The following is a 22363-nucleotide window of genomic DNA, read 5'->3' as shown; positions in this document are numbered from 1 at the left end:
TCATAGGTTTGTCATAAGAGCAGGAATATGGCCGGGCGCGGTGGCTCACGCCTGTAATCCTACCACTCTGGGAGGCCGAGGCGGGCGGATTGCTCAAGGTCAGGAGTTCGAAACCAGCCTGAGCAAGAGCGAGACCCCGTCTCTACTATAAATAGAAAGAAATTAATTGGCCAACTAATATATATAGAAAAAATTAGCCGGGCATGGTGGCACATGCCTGTAGTCCCAGCTACTTGGGAGTTTGAGGTTGCTGTGAGCTAGGCTGACGCCACGGCACTCACTCTAGCCTAGGCAACAAAGCGAGACACTGTCTCAAAAAAAAAAAAAAAAAAAAAAAAAAAGAGCAGGAATAGCAGGGCTGGTGTGCTTTGGGTGGTTTTATTTGTAATTAGAAATAGTTCTATCTTTGTGGATGGCGGGCCCACTCTCAGAAGAGGCTTTTTCCTACTCTCTGGTTCTATAACTCAATCCTAAAAAGGAACAGGAGATGATGGCATCAGAGGACCTAAGTTAAAACCCTGACTCTATGAAGTTTATTACTGAGTTAACACACATTTACAAAATGCTGACAAGAAGCCAGACTTTGGTGCTTGAAAGATGGAAGGCATAATCCCTGCTTTCAAGAAGCCTGCAGCCTCAGAGGCATGTGACAAATGCAGGGGTGGGTGAAAGCACAGGGTGGACGTCATCCCAGTCTCAGGAGGTGGCTGGGCCTGGCCGGCGGCTCCCAGCTTCCACCTTGGGGTGGGGATACCACGCTGTCTGCCCTCTCGAGGGTCTTGGGATCCAGAAGAGGCAGTTTCCCCCTACAAGGGGCACCCAACACATGCTGGAGGACTCAGAAACGATTGTTGGTAGAGGTCACTCTCGAACTACAGGAGAAGCAGGGGTGAGTGACTTTGCAGGCAGAGGGGACAGTACAGACTCATGCAGTGACAGCTAAGAATTCATGAGCTCAAGTACACTGTGCACACAAACCAGCTCTGAATCGTTCGCCCCTAGGAGCTGCTGACTCTATCTGCCGAATGGGGACAACAACCTTGCCCAGCGACACCAAGTTGTTGAGGGATTAAAAAGAGAAACCAAAGAGCTACATCAAGTGGTGAGTCCCATTGTCATTGTGAGAGAGAAGCTCCACAGAGGACCCTGTCAAGATCAACTCAAGATAACAGCGCTATGTGGCAGAAAGTATCCTGCCCCAGCTCTCCCTCCAACCCATAGTCTGTCCTCACCATACCCAGCCCTCACAGGCCTCAGTTTCCTCATCTGTCAAATTAATGGCTTGGACCCAGGAAGGCTAAAGGCCTTGACTTCGCAGCCAAAGTGCTAAACTACTGTACAACATAGTATTGCCACTCAAATCCCACCTTGAAACCTACCGTATGTCATTAAATGTATGCTCAACATCCTCAAGATGTAAATGACTGAAGGTACCTCTTTAAATACTGAGTCTTCCAATCCATAAATATAGTGTACACCTCCATTTAACTTACGCTGACATTTTATTTCCAAGTCCCCTTTAAATCTAGCTGCCAGTAACCAGCACGCGGCCCCCGCCCCCAGACTACTTCTTTATTCCTTCTAACCTTTACCTTGGCAGACAAAGTGGAAGATCATCAAGCACGTTTGACAACCCATGGCACATTTCCTGTTTCCGCCGTTCCTCTGCAGGTCACAGACACAGAGCCCGGCCATCGCGGAGCTCAGCCAGGGACGGGCTGCCGACCACGGCCGCATTCCTCCCTAGCCAAGGGACGTCCCCTGAGCACAGACCAGAGTTGTTTGGTTTTGAGGCGTGCTGGGATGAAAGGCACCCTGGCAGCAGAAGGCTCGGCCATTCATTAATTAATTATAACTCTAATTGAGGGTTTGTTCTTAAGAGCAAGTCCTTTGAAATTACTTTCCATTAAACAGCAACTGCCACAAAGACATCAGATATTCAGAATCTTCTGTTTCCTCAGCACAAGTAGTTTTATTCCGGGACGTGGGTCCTGTTCTGAGCTGGCTCTTCCTTTAGGAGTCTCCCGAACCCTCGCTTTAAAGCTGGGGCTTGTTTACTCGGGGTGGGGAGAGGATGTGTGTATTTATGGTTTTAATATCTGTTTTCCAAAATATAATCTACGCTATACCAAGTAATCTTTTTGTGGACTTTGATCTGACCCTTTTCGGATAAATATACAATGGAAAAACTCCACGGAAAGATTAGAAAGACACCTGAGACTAATACCCACCTGATGTCGTGGGCCACACCTCCGGGTTACAACTGGGAGGGAGGAAGCAAACTGTCACATTGATGTGGTTCTAAACAACAACAATGTGTGTAAAGGCCCAGGGGCACTTCGGCATTGACCAAGAGGAAACACATGTTGCACAATGATATGATCTTGTTGGTACAATTGTCAGAGCAGGGAACTCCCACAGCAAAGGGCATAAAACCATCAGGGCAGTCTGAGGCGGCTCAGTTCTGTGGTGCCCGGGAGTGGAGCAGAGCCCAGCCCTGCCCCAAACACAGATGGGACCATGAACTCCAGCCACAGCTTCAGGCAGACCACCTTGGCCTCCTTCCATGGAACCGGCAGTGGCTCGGGTCAGGCCAGGTGCTTCCCTCGGGCTCCCAGCGTCCATGGCGGTGCGGGGGGTGTCCGCATCTCCCTTTCCTACACCACGCCAAGCTGCCGGCCCCATGGAGGGGCTTGGGGGCCTGGAAGAGGCAGTTCCCTCCTGGGTGGGAACGGGAAGACCACCATGCAGAACCTCAACGACCGCCTGGCCTCCTACCTGGACAAGGTGCGCGCCCTGGAGGAGGCCAACGTGAAGCTTGAAAGCCGCATCCTGCAGTGGCATCAGCAGAGAGACCCTGGCAGTAGGAAAGATTACTCCCAATACGAGGAAAACGTCAGCCGCCTGCAGGAGCAGGTAAGATGCTGGGTGACCCTGGCGCTCGAGATGGGGCTGCATTGCCAGAGGACCCCCAGGAGGGAAAATCAGTACAAAAGACAGTTTCCAGGAAAATAGCAGAAGAGCTTAAAGTAATTGTGCATAAAGGTTTTTAAGGATATTTTTTTATTACACCTTAAATTTGGACTTGGGAAAATCTGTTTTGTATAATGAATCTCCTATATGTGAATTATGTAGAAAAAGAAGGCAGCAAAAATTACAAAAGTACTATAGATTATTTTTAAAATGAGACTGCCTGATTTTTCATACAGCAAAAAAAAAAAATCCAAGACATGTGAGGCAACCAGCTGCTGTTCAGTATCACTTATGACCCAACAATGCCAGAGTAGTGCTAGGGGTTGGTATTTGTGTTGCATGCTCCATGCACAAGGCCAAGAGACTGTTTACTTTCTCATTACATCAGTTCTGCTCCACCTCAAAGTCCTGGCGACAGGGAGGTTGTCCATCAACAAAAGGCTGAGTTATACCATTCTGGAGATTAAACCTAGAAGTTTTCACTCCACCAGCAGGTCGATCATTGTGCCATCCCCGTATATTTCTGTCTGGGGGCTGCTAGAAGATAGAATTGCTCAGAGTTCTGGCAATGATATATTGATAGAACAAATAATAATAAAATGAGCATAATTTTTAGACTTTTAGAGTTGGGATGGGCTATGGAGATCTTCTTCATAAAAGAAATAACTTTTTAACCCAATATCAAAAAAAGCTAAGCACATCCCTCCTGGGCCATCTCATAACATTAGCTAGAAGTAGAGGGAATCCAGTCCTCTCATGGGTTATTTTTTAAAGCTACCTAACTTTCCTCTTATTTTAAGCACTCCCAGAAAATTCTTTGTAAGATCATGATTTAACCTAACCTAGAAAGGGCATCGCAGGTTTCCAATATTTGGACCATATTATTTCACAACACTCAGTCATCCTTGTTTGAATGTAGGAAGGACCAATCAAGATAATATAAATCTGTCCTTGTAATGAACCCTAATTATTGAATAATCAACCTAATAACTGACTGTGTAATTACCTTAACTATATAGTGCATGGTTGTCTTTAGGAAAAAAACAAGGTGACTCAACAGTCCTCATCGTGTTTTTTGTTTAATAAAGTTGCTTTGGTTTTAGAATGGATAGAATAGAAGATTTTGACAAATGAGAGCTGAGAACATGACTTCCAAAAGAAATAAGAGGTTAGATCTGGTCAAAGAATTTAGGAGCTAGCAGAAGAAAGGAAGAAAAAAAAAGAAAGGGAGAAAGGGAGGGAAACATTTGTTGAACACTTATTATATCCCCAGGAATCATATTGGGTATTTAATACACATAGCAACGCTGTCCAAGAGCTTTCTGCAATGATGGAAGTGTTCTATATCATCTAATTTAATTCCCACAACAACCCTGGAAGGAAACTGGAGCTCAGGAACTTGCAATAGCCATTCAAAGCCACTAGTGAGAGGCAGAGGCAGGATTCTAACCCAGCTCTGTTTCCAGTGGCCATGTAAATCCCACTACAGTGTGGTGCTGACCAGCCTACCTCATACAAAAATATTTGATACTCATTATCAATAAAGATAATGCATTACATCTTCATTATTAATCATGCAACATATATTTCATACATATTATCTCATTTAATCCTCACAGCAGATATTTTTATCCCCAATTTACAGATAAGGAGACTGAAGCCAAGTGGTTGTCCATAGTCTTGGGAAAAGAATTGAGGAAAGTGAGTGGGTGCAATTCAGGGAAGTGGGCGCCGTGCAGCTTGCCCACTCTCCAGGTGGCCAGGGATTCTGGGGTCTGACATTAAATAGGAAGCTTCTTCAGTTTCAAATTCCACTCCTTTCTGGATTTTTACTTCAGATGTTGCATTTTCTTTGCATTTGAAGAAAGCAACCCTTTGAAGTTGAGATTTTCCATCTATCCCAACCTCCCCCATTTGTAGATGAGAAAACAGAGGCCCAAAGAGATCCTACAGTTGCCTGGGGCTGCCCCTTCCCGGGTCTTGATGAAGTGCTCCGAGTAGACACAGCTCTCTTCCGCTCTTACACTAGAGATAGTAAATGTTACTCAAAAAGACAGTAAGAAATTGAGTTCAAAATTAATCCAATCTTCTGAAATCCAGACTCATACATAGCCATAGGGCCATCATTAATAAAACTCCTTGAATGAGTCTCAGTAGAACTGTATTTGGCATTTTGGTTTACAGTCAGAAATTCTATTTTCCTCTCCATGGTAGGAGATCATACACTCTGAGGCAACAATACTGTGCTAATATATCAACTAGATTTTAAAAGAAGGAACTCGGGGGCCTTGGGGAGCATTCAGGTGATTAATTACAACATTCAATGCAAATGCTATGCCTCATATATTATTTTTCAATCCATCTTTATCCATTTATTACCATGAAGATTATCTCAGAAATAGTGGTTATATCATAATACTGTTATCAAGTAAGTCTGAACAGTGGGAAATGGTTTTAAATGTGGTCTGTATCAAGCACATTTCAGAACTCACATTCACATGCTATCAACCAAACCATTGGTTTAATATGGGCTTTGCAATGAATTTAACTCACTTTAACTTAGAAATGCCAAATAAGCCCACAGATGGTATTTTTTATTTTCTGATTCTGTGGAGTATATATGGCAAGGCTTCTCTGGATGTCAATCAATACCTCATAGTATGTGTCAAATACAATAACTCAGTGCACAAGAGAATAAGGCTTACTCCAGGGGCCCCTGGGCATTTTGGGATGGAGCTACTTTCATTTTGAATGTACTTATATAATACAAATAATAATGGATTTGGAGGGGAAAGTATTAGTAAGGATTCCCACCAGCAGCATTATAGGAAGACAAGGAAATACCTACAGTATCCTTTTTGAGAGCAAAGGAAGAAGTTATAATACCATCTGGAAAATCCCATAAGGAGAAAAAGGAATTGGAGCAGCCAACCTAGCTATTTCTCACCACAAATAGCAAAAGTTTGAGGATGCATCTCAACATATAAAACCTGGGGATGTATCCAATGCAGTCATTGGCTCTAATTACAAAAGTGCTAGATTTTTAAAAAGAAAATTGTATAATGTACACTTTTCTACAATAATTCAGTTTCAACTAATGTTTCAGAGCATAATATGCCAAGAATATGCTGTTTTACATTATTTCATTTAATCTCTTCTAACTCTCATAACTCTTTGATGAAATGGCTATTCCAATCGCCATTTTCTTTTTTTTTTTTTTTTTTTTTTTTTTTTTGAGACAGAGTCTTACTCTGTTGCCCAGGCTAGCTAGAGTGCCGTGGCGTCAGCCTAGCTCACAGCAACCTCAAACTCCTGGACTCAAGCGATCCTCCTGCCTCAGCCTCCCGAGTAGCTGGGACTACAGGCATGCGCCACCATGCCCAGCTAATTTTTTCTATATATTTGTAGCTGTCCAAATAATTTCTATTTATAGTTAGAGACAGGGTCTTGCTCTCGCTCAAGCTGGTCTCGAACTCCTGAGCTCAAACGATCCTCTCGCCTCGGCCTCCCAGAGTGCTAGGTTTACAGGCGTGAGCCACCAGTCTGGGCCCCTATCGCCAGTTTATAGATGTGGAAGCTGCAACACAGCCGACCTCACTCAGCTAGTGAGCACTCCGGCAGGACCCCAGGCCAGTGCTCCTGCCGTCTCTGCATCCTGCCATTGTGCATTCATGATACCAAATTCCATGTGATTAGTGGAGCTTTAAATAGGACCAGATTTTTAAAAGGTGCCTTTGTGTTGAGTTATAGCTTTGTCCTAAGAAAATCCTTTCTAAATAAAGGAATCAACTGTATAAATACAATGGGAATGTCACAGGATTCTCTGACTCCAGATCACAGTTTAGAGCGAAGACCTCTAAGGTCACCTGTTTCTAGTACAAACTCCTTATTTAACAAGTGATGAAACTGAAGCCCAGGGAGTGGACTGACTGGCTCCAATCCACACAGATGGTCAGGAACAGAGTCAGACAGAGAAAAGCTCCCAGTTTCTAGTTCAGCTCAATACTTGGTGCAAAAATATTATTATACTTTTGACAATGAGACATCTTCTACCCCATTTTCCGAAAGACAGTGACATGCATCACATGTGCACTATTTCTCTGCATATAACATACCTAGAAGTATTTACAAATCATACACACACACACACACACACACACAATTGCTCGGTAAATACTTTCAACAATATTTTTCTTTTTAGGATAAAAAATTATATAACCATCTAGTAAAAGTCTTTAACGGGAGGCTTTATCACCATTACATCTTATTAAGTAGCTTCATTAGATGATAAAGAAATATTTCAGTAATATTTTAATAGCTACAGTTGGAACCTTCTCATCAAAGAATAAGTTACAAACACATACACATACCTACAAGCTATGTGTATGGCTATAGTCACTTTGGGCAAAAAATAATAATTGTGCTATGTGACGACTATTATAAAATACATTTAAAATTAGCTTGTCAATTTTGCTCAGTAACACTGATTGGAAATGTGAATGCTATCACTAATAAGAATTATGTTCATCTAAAATAATTATTATTGTGCTTTCAGAGAGCTGAACTAATAGTCACAATAAGCAAAGAGTCAGGACCCAAAGTCCTAATATTGTCAGATGTGAATGAGCTTAAGCAAAATGCTATGCCATGTCCATAACACTAAAAAGGTAGAAGACATTTTGAACAATTACAAATCCTTCCTACATCATTCTTTCAGCAGTTATAGCCATCTCACACTGTCAAAACTCAATGTAAAAAAAAAAAACACAGACAGTGAAATTGACTACACATCATATTCTTATTATAAAATCATTCTGCACTTTGTATCTAGTATGTGCTCAATAAATATTTATTGATTTGGTTATTATTCATCATTCCACTGCCACAAAAAGAAATTGTCTATACTGACAAGTCAAATACCCAGGAAACTAGAGAACAGAAATGCAGTCATTTTGTGTGGGCGTGTCCACCTGAAATAACTCTCAATGCCTGTTTTACAGATAGTGGATGGTAAGATGAGCAATGCTCAGATGATTCTTCTCATTGACAATGCCAGGATGGCCGTGGATGACTTCAGCCTCAAGTATGTCTCTTCTTCAGTGTTGTGCAGGTTTTTGATTGTTTGCTTTAGAAAACTTATCTTCCCATTACCCACATCTAAAATCTTATAATTAAAAGGCAAAGCAACAACAAATGCAATGTGTGGTACTTGAGTGGACCCTAGTTTAAACAAACCAGATATGAAACATACAGCATGGGGAAATTTCAATATGAGTCAAGAATTAGATGATATAAACAATCTATTATTAATTTTAGGTATGATAAATATAATATTTGTTTAGAAAAAATGTCTTTTTCCTAAATAATACATTCTGAGATATTTAGTGATGCAATGTCATCATAGCTATAATTTGCTTTGAAATACTACAGCAATGAATATAGAGGAAGCAAATATGGCAAAATACTAAAGGTTGCTAAACCCAGATGATGGGTATATGGCTGTTTATTATTCTATTCTTCCTACGTGATGTAAAAATTGACATGGAGTCACCATCATAAAAAAGCATAGCATGAAAAAGACATAGAAAAGGTGTCCTGTAGGTATTCATTTTTTCTCATTAAACTAAAAAGTAAGAGATTCACCTCTAAATCAAGGTGAATCCTTTCAAAGACAATGGCCTTCCAACAACAGGTGCACTCTTCCTTCTCACCAAAGGTATGAAAATGAGCACTCTTTTAAGAAAGACTTGGAAATTGAACTTGAGGGCCTCCGAAAGACCTTAGACAATCTGACCATCATCACAACAGACCTGGAACAGGAGGTGGAGGGAATGAGGAAAGAGCTCATCCTCATGAAGAAGCACCACGAGCAGGTAGGACCCTCCCCAGGGACCTGGTAATGAGCACAGCTCTTCACCTGCACGTTTCAAGACAATTCAATAGCTGTAGAAGAAACCACCACCTGCATACCAGTCTTAGTGTCCTTCAACCTAAATAATCATAAAAAAATAAATATTTAATTTTTCCAATGTCAAGTTTATTCACATGTCAAATATGACAACCAAAATATGATTATAATTAATGATGAGTTGGTCTACAATTTTGTTACACAATGTTTACTTAGATGTATTTGTTAATACGATACTGTAAGAATAAATGTGCGAGAATGAACTTCCCTCATTGAGCTAATATGCAGCAAATTGGGGAACAATAGAATAAACAGAGTCTGCTACAGACCAAGATAAATAAGATTCATGGCAAAAATTAAGAATTCTGATTTCCAGAAGCATTTAACTGACTTTTAAAAAGTTGACATCCATCTCAAGTCCCTGAGACTCTGATTAAATGATAGAAAAACAATTCCCATTTTAGGCAAACAAAATTGCCTCTGAACATCAAAGAGCCTAGTTTCTGAATAGCTGGTTAGACAATGATTGTTAATTAAACCTTTCCTGTGGCTGCTTGGTTTTCGTGAAATCCTATGGGCGTCAGCCCTGCAGAGTCATAAGGCATTGACAAGATTTTGAAAGCCACTACACTTTCTGGCTTTTGTGTACTGAACTGTTTCCTAAAAGCTGTGGTGTATAACCTGAAATGTTCAGCTGCTTAATTGTGTAGTCACTTCACCAATGAACATTTGCTGAAGAGGACTTTGCACACTGTGCAAGCATAATTCTTTCTGAAATATTTTCAAGCAGGGACAAAGTCAGTAATCACAGAGTCTACTCAATTACCTGTCTTGTGCTATTCTTTATTTTGTAAAATTATTAGAGGAAAAAATGCATATGATGTTTTGTCATCAAAAAGTAATAACCGAGAAACCAAACCAAACTAGCAAAAGTGTATCAACCACATAAGCTGAATTTTTGAGAGATCCATTAACTGCTGCCAATCAACACAACAATCCAGCCTTGTGATCGTCACAGCAGATTCGTTTGCTTTCTCTGTTATTAAACAGGAAATGGAGGAGCATCATGTGCCAAATGGCTTCAAGGTCAATGTGAAGGTGGATACAACTCCGGGGGAAGATCTGATTAAGATCCTGGAGGATATGAGGCAAGAATATGAGCTTATAATAAAGAAGAAGCACCAAGACTTGGACACTTGGTATAAAGAGCAGGTAAAAGACAGGTTGCCCAACTTCCCAAAGGTTCCATTGCCATGTGGCCCCAATGCTGACCCCTCTGTCTCTCTTGTTCCCACAGTCAGCAGCCATATCCCAGGAGGTGGCCAGTCCAGCAGTTGTTCAGAGAAGCCAAAGTGACATCCATGAACTAAAGCGCACTTTCCAGGCCCTAGAGATTGACCTGCAGGCACAGTACCACAGGGTGAGTCGGGGCTAGGAAAATCCTGGGTCCCACATCACCTCCTCCAACAAGCCTTCCTTGATTTCTCTCCCAGGCCACAACACTCCAGATTCCTTGAGACAATCTCTCATTTTCTACTTTCCATCCAAATTGTTCATGATGAGAATGATAATAAGAGCTACTCCGTATTGAGTGTCCACATGGTGCCAAATGTCGTATGAAGTGGTTCATTGTATTAAATATCATTAATTCTCACACTGACTTTCCAGGTAAGTCTTAGTGTCCCCATTTTAGGGATGAGGAGACCGAAGCTTCAACAGTCAATTGGCCAAGGTCACACAGCTAATAAGTGATCAATGGTGAAACCAGTGGTGTTTTGCGGGGAGGATTCTGAACCCTCATAATCTCTGTCAGTGCCCTCTCCACTTACAACCAGGCTGCCCCTGCATCCCCCCAAATAAAGAAATTCTGGTATCAACATGGTAGGTGGCAAGTCCAGTTCTGGCTACCTCCAAAGTACTGCTCTATTCATTATGCATGTGAGTAAGTTCTTATGTCCAAGTCATTTCTATCATCCTCATGGTTTAGGAAAATGCTCTGTATGAGTGTCATAAGCATTTAAAATGTATTAAATAAGGTCTATCATTGATTCCCTTTATAGCCTATTGAATCTTCTAATCATTCATCAATATAATTCCTGAGTGCTACTCTACCCTTGGTCTTGAGAGGAAACAATTTGTTCATTTTTGTTGCAGATGCACATGGCAAATTACTGTTACGTTTCATGAATCAATGATGGTGAACTGTCATTAAAAATGTGCACTGTGTCTTGGCTGTGAGTCTATTTTAAAAATGTACATTATAGAGGCAATGATAATGAGCACAGAAATAATTATAGTGCTTTGCAGCTTTCAAAGTATTTTAACATAACACTATTTCACAATGACCCTGTGAGGTGGGCAAGGCATGTATGCCCATTTTCATGCATGCTGCTATCTGGTAGTATTCTTAGCACGGAGGATTCGGTAATGAAGGAGTCTATATTCTAGTGGGAGTGACAGATCGTAAATGTGCAAATCATCCAAATATATGTTAGATGGAGAAAACTGCTACAAAGAAATGAGGGATGGGAGGAGGTAAGATGTGCCAGAGTGAAGAGCTGCCAGATTCAGGAAAGGTTTTACTGTCAGGGTGACAGTGAGCAAAGACCTAACAGAGATGGGAAGGTGCTTCTGTGGCTATGGATGGGTCCAGGAGGAGGGAACAACAAGTGCAAAAGCTACAAGGCATCAGTGTGGCCAGTGAGTTGGAGGGACGGCAGGGAAGCCAGTGGGGCTGCAGTGAGTGAAGAAAGGGAGGAAGAAAGCAGAGAAGAGGAACGTGGCTGGGAGAAGGGAGGGAGAGGAGGGTGAGGTCATGGGGTCACAGTGGAGCCAGATTGTGTGGGGCTTCCTAGCCTACTTTGGAGGGAGGTCAAGAGGAACTCGAAACAGCAGGTCTGGACGAGCCTCAGAGGAGCTTTGCTGTAGGTGAAAGGGAGCAGAGCACTTGGACAATAGCCAAACGTAGATATGGCTTCAGGAGGGAACAGTTGTAAGATGGGAGGAATTATTCTATTTGACATCTGGTGGGAATGATGTAGTAGAGAGGAGAACACTGATGATGCAAGAAGGGTAGCAATTGCTGAAATGGCCAGAACACAGACAGCTCATGTGTAATAACCAGAGGGAAGTGAGTACCTGGACACGATTCGAGTATGTGGGTGGAAGTAATGGGGGAGCTAGGGGGAGTCCTGTCGTAACTGCTTTCAGAGAATAAGGCATAACTTAGCCCTCTGGGAGAATGGGAGAGTGACTAGACCAGGAAATGTGGTCTAACTGCCAGTTTAAATGCGTCAGGGGCCCCCTGAACTAGCAGCCATGATAAAGTGAGAGTGTCTGACACAGTTAAGAGTTTCTCTTTAAGATTCAAGTTAAATGCTCCAGAAAAGCAGGTGCCAAATCCAAACAGAACCAGGACTTGAACCCAGACCTCTGTATCCTAGCCCAGAAACTTCATTGAGCAACTTTTAGAATTTCTTTTAAAATGACAATGTGTTACCATTGTCATAATCAAAATGCATTGCCAGAGACTAGGGCTGCCAGATTTCCCCAATTAAAATATAGGACACTCAGTTTAGTTTGAATTTCAAATAAACAGAAAAGATTTCTTTTAGTATAAGTATGTCCCATGCAATATTGGAACAATATTTGGGACATGCATAACACCAAAAAATTACTCATTGCTCATCTGAAATTCAAATTTAACTCGATGTCCTCTATTTTATCTGGCATCCCTACTTGAGACCCTTCTCTGAAGATAGGAAGACAGCAGTCCCAGTTGCTATCTCCTTCTGGGAGTCTTTGATCTAGCCAGAGAGGAAATGTAAGCATAGGAAGTGAAGAACGGTTCAGAACAAGGCAGCAGATTCCTCATTCCCAGGAGTGCCACAGACTTGCCAAGAGCACCCTGATACAACGGTTTTATGCGCAGAAAATGGGCTTCCAAAGTCCCAAGCTATAAGTCAGCCTACCTGTCATCTTGGTGTTCCCAGCAGCCACCAGGACACCTAGAAGAGTACTCGGCATGTGCTAAGCATTCAACAAGCACGTGTTATTGAATCAATCAAGCCATCAGTCAGTTAACGAAAGCAGTAACATTTCTTCTTTCAGAAATCTGCTTTGGAAAACACGCTGTCGGAGACCCAGTCTCGGTACTCCTGCCAGCTCCAGGACATGCAAGAGATCATCTCCCACTATGAGGAGGAACTGAGGCAGCTGCGCCATGACCTTGAGCGCCAGAACATCGAACACAAGGTGCTCCTGGGCATCAAAACCCACCTGGAGAAGGAAATCACCACCTACCGCCAGCTCCTGGAGGGAGAACGCGAAGGGTAAGGCGAAGTCGGCACGAGAGTAGGCAAAGGGCTCCCGGGTGTGTGTTTCTGTCCCTGCTAGGTTCTGTTAGCAATAAAGAAAGATTTATGTTGAATTTCTCCAGAAGATACCTATATCAGGTGGTATTAATTAAGCAACAAATGTGAATCAATCAGCTAACACTCCTAGGACACTGAGATTTGCAGTCAAAACAGTTAAAATTAGTATATTAAAATCTCTGGAAGAAAATAACTAAGAAGGTTTTGGCTATTGTGTTTCCCCGTGGGAATGAGCACAATTTTGGCTCCCAAAAAAGAAGATGAGGAAGGTTTTAGCTTAACGGCAGAAAATATTCCTAAGACATTGACATGTCTACATTTTCAGTATGATATTTCTGACAACCCAAGGAAATTACAATCCTTGGCCACATAAAGGGCACATACATTCTATGGCCCAAGAGGAACGGTTAGTTAGAAGTTTTTAAAAAAATACATAAATAAAATGTCATCAGACCAAACCTTGAACAATCTGAGAAGCTCAGGGTTCCCAAGCTTGAGACCTGGACCCTGGAAGAGGTCCCAGTGGAGGCAAAGCCTGCAGCTTTGAAAGGAGGTCATGGTTAGGTGGGACCTCCCCTGACCCCGGGGTTAGTGAGAGGAGGTACTCACTGCCTTTCTGGATCCGGGAGCTTCTCCCATTAACTCATGACCTCGAGACTGCTAAGCTCAGATAATCATCCTCATTAAAGAGCTGAGAATTTACAAGCAGGGAAACGAAGCTAGTTCATTCTGAGTCTTTAGGATTGTTGCTAATACTAAGTGTGCTTTAATCTTTATCACTTTTATAGGACAATGGAAGAATCTAAGACGTGCATGAAAGGTAAAAAAAAATTTCTTTCATTGTTTGAATCTATTTTTTTAATGAATGGGCATGTTTAGCCATTCTATAGTAGTCATAATCCTTAGTGTGCTCCCAATTGTCCTGTGTTCAAGATTTATTTCACTCCCAAATGGTCAGGAATTTTCAGTTAACAAATTAGGTAATACAGAATGAAGTGAGCTCTCATTATTGTCCTCAATATATATGAAAGCTCTTTACAAGCAATAAAGAAGATTCAAATGATAATTAATAGTATTATATCTTTATTACCTAAACCCCTCTAGGAAATTAAGTGGAAATGATTTCACATCATTTTCCCAACTCTATTCTGTTGAGCACTAGTGTTCCATGAGATGCGAATAGAGTATCACGGAAGATGAGTTCTATGGCCACAAAGGGTTGGAAATACTGGGTACCATTACCCTCTTCTTGAGCAGGTGTGTTGCATTTCAGTGTTAAAGATGGAATAAATACTGCTTTGAGGAAGAAAAGGAACAAGACAGAGAAAGTAACAATGGCAAAAGTTTTACTTTGTTTAACCCAGTACTTCCAAACATCTTTGACCTGGGAAACTTATTTTCTCAGATTACCCTTAATATCTCACTGGAAAATTCCAGCAGAACAGAGTCTGGGACAGGTGTTACTTTCTGATTAGTTTGTGGTAAACCAGTTCTAAGGCATTAGAGATCCAAATAATCAAAGTTGGAGGAATCATCACAGCTGGTCTAACTCCATCCCTCTGCGGGAATGACGGAAAAGTCTTTGAGCCTCTCCTTATACATGCCCAAGGATGGGGACCCATTCCTCTATGAGATGGCCCAGTCTTCTGTTAGAGAGGTTCGAATTTTAATGAAGTCCTCCCTTGTATCTCTGTTAATGGTTTCAATCCTTCCCTATGGTCTAGAATTGGTTTATTGATGTGGCAACAAGGCACTTATTCGCGTAAGTCTTATCTTTGAACACAGCCATGATAAACATCCTCCCTTATTGCCTACCCCTCACATGGCACGCTTTCTAGATTTTAAAATGAGGTACCCAAATGGCATTTAGTGTTCTGTAAGCTCATAGGCTCTGTGGTGCAAGTGCTACGAAGCCCACACATGCAGAAGGGACTCCTCCAGTGCTTGTGGTCAGAGACTAGATTCTGAATCTGGTGCACCAAGGATGAAGGTCTCGACCTCCAGAAGGTGATACTGTTCAGAGACCCTCATTTCCTGGAGAGTGGGAGGAAAAAAACCCTTCTTGGGGAGATTCCTTGTCATTGCAGCAGAGCCCACCACACTGTTTGGTGATCATTTTGGAAGGCACAGAGCCTTCAGGGGCTGAGGGCAGGGAGCCCAAAATGAGTACGGTTCGCGTGGTGGAGGGAGCGTGTCAGTGACCTCTCTGGTGCTCCTTCCCTCAGCGTCTGCAGCTCCAACGATCAAGGCCATCACACAGGAGAGCGTCAACGGAAGAATAATCCTTTCCCAAGTGAACGAGATCCAAAAGTGTGCATGAGGACAAGGAGGGTTTCTGCCTGTTATAAAAACTATTTTCCCCCAATGGAAAGTCCCCACCCAGATACTAATGAGTGAGTCCTAAAAGGTATCCTTGGAGGTATCAAACTCAGAAACTTTCATTTTTTTTCTCTTTAACAATCTCACCAGATTTCCCATAATGCTCTTAATATATTGCACTTTTTGAATCTAAGTATGAGCCTATGAGTTTAAAGCTCTACTTTCCTACTATAATCTTCAGATTCTCATCATTGTGCATCAGTTTTGTAGCCAATAAAACTCCAGACCAGCTGCATCATGTCTTTTTCTTATATCATTAGGCAAGACAGCACCCCAATGTCTCATCCCAACAAGGATTCCTCAGGGCATTGTCGGTGAAAGCTCCAGAGGGATCTTAATGCTTCAAACACACCCACGGCAGCCAAACACGGGGCATCATTGTCACCCCGAAGCCATGCAACCTTAGCATGAGATGTGGTCCATGGGGCTCTCCAGTCCCTCTTCTGCCAGAGGGAAGAGAAGGAAAGAAACAGAGAAAAAGGAAGCTCAGAAAGCCTCACTGGGAATATGAGATGACCCAAAATTATTCCATCTCACTTTAAAAAAAGACAAAAAGTTTAAGGGCTTAAAAGAGATTTAAAGCTAGAAAATGAGAGTCAGAAAAATGAAAATCCTCACTACAGAGGAATATTAAGACCCTAAAAGAGGAAGTGATTCATCCAAGATCCAAATTGCAAATATTAAGATCCAGAGTGTTATGTTGAGCTATCATCAGTGCCTAAACCTTCTCTGTCCCTCTGCCCTCTGAAGAACATGCCATTTTCTCACATCCTAGGAGTGTGGGTCATTGTTCTGGGGCTGGTGCAGAGGAGCTGCCCCGGAGAAGGGGACAGTAATCTCCACGTATCCATTAAGACATCATCAGTATGATGTACATGGAATTATAAGATGTTAACAACTTAAGAGACCAAGGGCATAGGATAGTCAAAACCTCCCATTTCACAAACAAATAAACTGAGGGCCAGAGCAGCAAAAGCCTTTATTCAAACACTCACTGACTGGGTGCAGCAGCATCTAGATCCAGGTCTACTGACTCCTGTAACAGTCACTTAACTAAAAGTGGGTGTAATTTCATTCCCTTGTCATCTAACACATTGGCAATGCCACACACACGCACACACACACACATATTGCCTCTGTGTTTTAACACTCTCTTGGAAAGTACTGATTTTGATATTTTCTGAACTGGTCATCTGTTAAAACTGGATTCATCTTCTCTTTAAGGCAACAATTGGTGTTTCTGATCATTAATGCCCAAAGAATAGAAAACCAGACCCTAACAATCTGAAATCAGGCAAAAAGAATCCAAGATAACAACCACATCATTGCAAAAACATATTATTGATTTGACTGAAATATATGAATCACCTGGTGTAAAATTATAAATTTATCTTTACTGTGTGATTATTTCAGAGAGGCTCAAAAACAATTAATACACAACCATCTTCAATGAGTTTTCCTTGCACAGTATTTGTGTGTGGCACCTTTTGATGTTATTTTGGGCAAAGATAGATCCATATTAGACTTTATTAATTCTCTTTTTCTCTTTCATTCTACTAAAGAGAATCACATGTTAATAGGGTACTATAATCTCAAAGCAGATGTAAAACATGGATTTTTTTTCTCTATTTTAGCACCAATACATTCTGCTATTTTGGACATTATTACCTCTTTCTTAAAATCTAGAAAATGTGCATAAAATACACATTTTTCTCAAGGTGAAGTTTGAGCACTGCTAGAAAATCTTTTCAAGAATGTTCAAGAAGAAAATGACCAACTGAAGAGAAAATTATAACATCAGACCCAGAAAACAATCACTAAGCCTTCCATTTATAATCATAGATTGCATATGATTTGGTAATAGTAAATCATAACATATGAATAATTTTTTATCCAAGGACCTAAAATCTTCTAAAGTCTTATTAATTTTCACAGTATCAATGAAGGTGACCAGCTCATCCCAGTTGGCCCAGGAAACTGCTCAGTCCCAGACAAACTGGAGTGGCTGGTTACCCTATAAATAAGGAATTGCCTCTGTTTCACTAAGAAGAGGCAAGTAGGGAGAATTAAACCATTCACCTCAATAAAGAGACAATTCCATGATTTGGGGCTCTAGGTAACAGAATAACCTTTCTCTCGCATTTAAATCAGCCCAAAAATCTTTCAAAATTACAAATCGATTAGTGTGTTCAGGTGAGTAACCACCCAAAGCAGTTTTTGTTTGTATTTGGTTTTGACCGGCGCACACCCAACCCACATAAAGGAGGTGGTAATAAATTCTACTGTTTTCATTCCAGAAACACTTTGAATAAATAGCAATCATCATTCTATTGCCCCAAATCCAAGCAAACAGTCTGCTCTTCCAGAGAAGTATAAAGTATTAATTTGTAATTTAAGATTTATGTCAACATATTTGCCCACAGTATCATAAAAGGGCAGAGTGGATAGACACAGCTAATATTGCTCAATCCGATCAAATACACGCCTTTCTAGACTCATTTGCCTGCTACTATTTTTACACACCCACCTTGTTGATGATGTGTGGAATTTGGATCTAAACTTTATAAACATCCATTATTAAGGATTGTAGCAACTGTACAGTGGGGGAGAAGTCATAAAGCCAAGATGGGAGCAAGGACTTGAATTATGGCAGCAAAATGTGGGTAAGAGAAAGGGACTCAAGAAAGCATACTTAGCATGGAGGGTTTTCAAACTTGGCTCACCTTGGGATCACCTGGGGAGATATGAAAATTCTAATGTCCAGGCCACATTCTGGACCAATTAAATCAAGATTTTTGAAGGCTGAAACTCAGGCATCAATATATTTTAAATATTCTCAAGCAACTACAATGTCCAGCCAAGTCTGAGAACCTACTGTTTCAGTAGCTTCAGGTGAGCACTTTATTATTTGTTTGTATGTTCCCCATATTACTAATTTTTTATACATTCCATAGAAATTCATGACAACTAATACAAAAATAAGAACCTCCTTCATGTCACTCCCAAGTGCTCGTGATCAGAGTTTCATTTTGCAGAACTGTAGAGAACTGCTTCCAGGAACTGCAGCTGAATAAAAACTTGGAAGTAAGATGAATACTTCACGTCAAAAAGTATTTCACACAACTCTGCATACGTATTTAATACTTCCACCTAAGTTCAGTAAGCTATCTTCCAGGTGCCTAATCAAATATTTTGGCAAAGTATTACGCCCCTGTAATAAGTTTCCATGATGAAACTTTGCCGTGTTATTTTAGCCTCCTCATTTCCTTTACCTCTTAGATTTTTTTCTCAGCCAAGTAAAATAGTAATGTATGCAAATAAGGGAATCATCGGGAAAACATCTCTAATCCAAGTGACTAAACTGAGACAGAGTCTCACTCTGTCACCCTGGGTAGAGTGCAGTGACATTATCACAGCTCAGTGCAACCTCAAACTCCTGGGCTCAAGCATTCCTCCTGCCCCAGCCTCCCAAGTAACTGGGACTGTAGGCGCACCTGGCTAGTTTTTTCTATTTTTAGTATAGACAGGGTCTTACTCTTGCTCAGGCTGGTACTGAACTCCTGAGCTCAAGGGATCCTCCTGCCTCAGCTTCCCAGAATGCTAGGATTATAGGCATGAGCCACCACTCCCAGCCAAAAAATCAATTTAGGAAACACATAAGCAAGTTTTTCCTTAAAAAATATTGAATTAATTTAATATTTCCCAAATGCAAATATTATATTTCTCGAATGGTTAATCAAGGCATTACATATAAATTCAAATCAAAAGATATTAGTATTAGATGAAAACATGGAAATCTATTGATTGAACGTTCTTGTTTGAGAGATGAGGAAGCTGAAGACAAGAAAAATCAGCTGAGCCCTCCCAGGATTTAGGTCTTGTTCCTATTCATTCCAGCATCTCTGATGTACAGAAACATCAGAATTAAAGAAAACATCATATATTTTTTAAAACTCATAGCAAATTTAAAATAACAATTCTAAGTATATAAACTATGGAAAAGCCAAATTAAGATATGCACTCTTAAGTTGGAACCAATATACATATAAAAATGCCAATAATTGCAAGGAAAAAATAAGCCAGAGGCAGGTACCAAAGATTGGATTTTTTTGGTTCTCTTTACAAATTATATAACACAGATTATATTTAGCATAGATATTTTTAAAAGTTTACCCTGTATGAAATAACATAGCATGCCATTTCTTTGGGATAACAATAACATAATTCCAACAATACCTTTTATGAACATTAAGCAATATGGTACCCTAGTTACACATGCACCTATTTAGTCTTTCACAAGAGCAAATGTATACTGAATAATGGTATCATTTTCTGAGCATCCCGTAGATATTGGTGGCCCCAGTGAGTCTATACCACCAGCACTCATGCCCTTCTGCAGTGCCTTCCACGTTCGCTCTGAATGTGGTTTGTGATTCCATTTGACCAATAGAACATCAGCAAGCATGCCACAAGCAGCAGCTTAGTAAACGCTTGCATGTTGGGGTTTATCTTCTTGGGATGCCCCCTCTAGAAAGCCAACTACCATGCAAGCAGTTCAGTTCCCCTGAGACCACCATGCTGTGAGGAAGACTAAGCTATCCTCATGGGTAGGCCACAGAAAGGAAAGCTGAGGAAACCAGCCAACAGCCTTAACTGAGGCTCCAGACATATGACTCAGGTGAAGCCTTTCCAGCCAGTTCCCAGACATCACAGAGCTAAGACAGGCCTGAATCCAAAATGCTGACCGACAGAATTGCAAATAGACAAAATAGTTGTTGTTTTAAACTGGTACGTTTTGAGGTGGCTTTTCATGCAGCAATGGATAAGCGAACCAGAGTATTTCACACTATTTTCTCAGTGACAACCACTGATTTAAGGTGAACTAGTCCATTTGTATGCTACCAAACTTTCTGCCAGGATTTCAATTATTTTAACATTGAAATGGACCTCCACAGACATCCTGGCCCAATAACCATAGATGAAGCATCAAAGCTTGCAAGAGAAATCCAAGGTCTACGCTCTTCAAAGACAGTAGAGAGTAAAGCCATTGCCTATGCAGGGTCCCAGCTGTGGTGATATATATATTGGTTTTCATCCACAGTCCCCAGCACATAACTCTTACAGCCCTTGTTATAATGTTGGGGCACTTCAGGCATCAGAAGACAGAATCTCTCTCTCTCTGACCTTCTCCTGTCCTCCTCTCTATCTGAGTGTGGGTCAAAAGACCCTCATTCCAGAGAGGGTCCTACCCCACACTCAAGAGGAAAGGATGCTGCACAGAGAGGCCAGGAAGAATCTGAACACACAGGCTGCGCTGGGTTTAGACTGTGCACTTTTTGTCCAAGCACATTTCTGCATGGTTGTCAATCTTGCCTATGTCATCAAGCCTCCATAAAAACTCAAGAAGACTGGGTTCGGGGAGCTTCTGGATAGCTAAATGCATGGAGATTCTTGGGGAGGGCATGGATGTTCCATGCCCCTTCCCCTGTAACTCGCTCCCTACTCATCTCTTCATCTGTATTCTTTGGAATATTCTTTATAATAAACCAATAAATGTATGTAAGTGTTTCCCTGAGTTTGTGAGGTGCTCCAGCAAATTAATTGAACCCAAAGAGGGAGGGGCTCGTGGGAGCCCCAACCTGAAGCTGGTGATTCAGAAGCTCCAGAGGCCCAGACTTGTGACTGGTATCGGGGTGGGGGGCAGTTTTGGGGACTGAGCCTCACCCTGTCAGTAGATAGTGTCAGGCTTGAATGACAGGCACCCAGCTGGTGTCCACTGCTTGATGTGTAAGGAACAATCCCCACATTTGGTCACAGAAATCATCTCCTGTGTTATTGATCATTGATTGTTGTAGAGTTTGGTGGAAAACATGGTTTCAGGAGTTTTTTCCAAAAGCACCAGCTCTCCTCCCTGCCCCTGTACAAATGGGGACCAAGTAGGATAGCTCCAACCTAGAGAGAGGGACGGTCCCCGTGCCTCACAGAGCATGCCAAGATGCCCAGATAAATTCTTCTCCTTATCTTTGAGTTTCAATTCCTTCTGATTCTATCTTCCAGTTCCTCATTCCAGGGACATTAACAATTTCTCTGTAAATATTTATGCTTACAGTATCACACAGATCAAGAGTTTCACTGAAAGGTGATCTGTTTTCAAGGTAGATAAGCAACCTTCTCCTTCACCAAGAAAAGTAGGAGGCATGTACAGATTAAGATGATCATGATTATTACATAGCTCCTGGTTAGAATGCTTAAGTTCCTAAGTTGGTAAGATCCTTTAATATAATTCATTCATCCTTAGCATGATTCTTCACAATGCTATACTTCAAATGCTGTGCTCTTATGTAGCCTTTAATCAATAATACTTTTAAGATTTTTGGTGTTTACATAGCCTCTGAAGTGTTTTGTTGGTTATTTGTGTATCATAACAACATTGCTTTTCCAACTTACCACATACCTAAGTTCATCCCCATGGGTGTGACTCATCTCGCATCTCATTAATTCTATTACAATGTCTACATGTCACCGGTGTTCTTAAGAGGATTAGACAGTTTCCAAAATATATTTGCAGTGAGGTCATGCAAAAAGGAAAAGACAGTGCCTCTGACATACTTAACAATCTGATGACCTAACCATACTTAGGAGTTTTACTTAAGAACAGTGTGTGTGTGTGTGTGTGTGTGTGTGTGTGTGTGTGTGTGTGTGTGTGTGTGTGAATATTCCAGTACATGGA

The 22363-nt window shown here is 41.3% G+C and overlaps 1 protein-coding gene across 1 annotated transcript; it reads left to right on the top strand.

Annotated features, from left to right (window-relative positions):
• The first annotated feature begins 2461 nt into the window (after window positions 1-2461).
• On the top strand, window positions 2462-15868 carry KRT23 (keratin 23). The gene is made up of 8 exons (XM_012765813.2): window positions 2462-2916; window positions 7974-8056; window positions 8690-8846; window positions 9932-10093; window positions 10179-10301; window positions 12992-13212; window positions 14043-14074; window positions 15480-15868. Exons 1-8 carry the CDS (start codon window positions 2521-2523, stop codon window positions 15572-15574), a joined length of 1269 nt encoding a protein of 422 aa, XP_012621267.2. The 5' UTR covers window positions 2462-2520; the 3' UTR covers window positions 15575-15868.
• Window positions 15869-22363: the final 6495 nt, after the last annotated feature.

Source organism: Microcebus murinus, chromosome 18 (genome assembly GCF_040939455.1).
Source record: "Microcebus murinus isolate Inina chromosome 18, M.murinus_Inina_mat1.0, whole genome shotgun sequence".
Taxonomy (NCBI): Eukaryota; Metazoa; Chordata; class Mammalia; order Primates; family Cheirogaleidae; genus Microcebus; species Microcebus murinus.
Note: the sequence above shows the minus strand (reverse complement) of the source record. Positions and strands in the feature narration are given on the sequence as shown.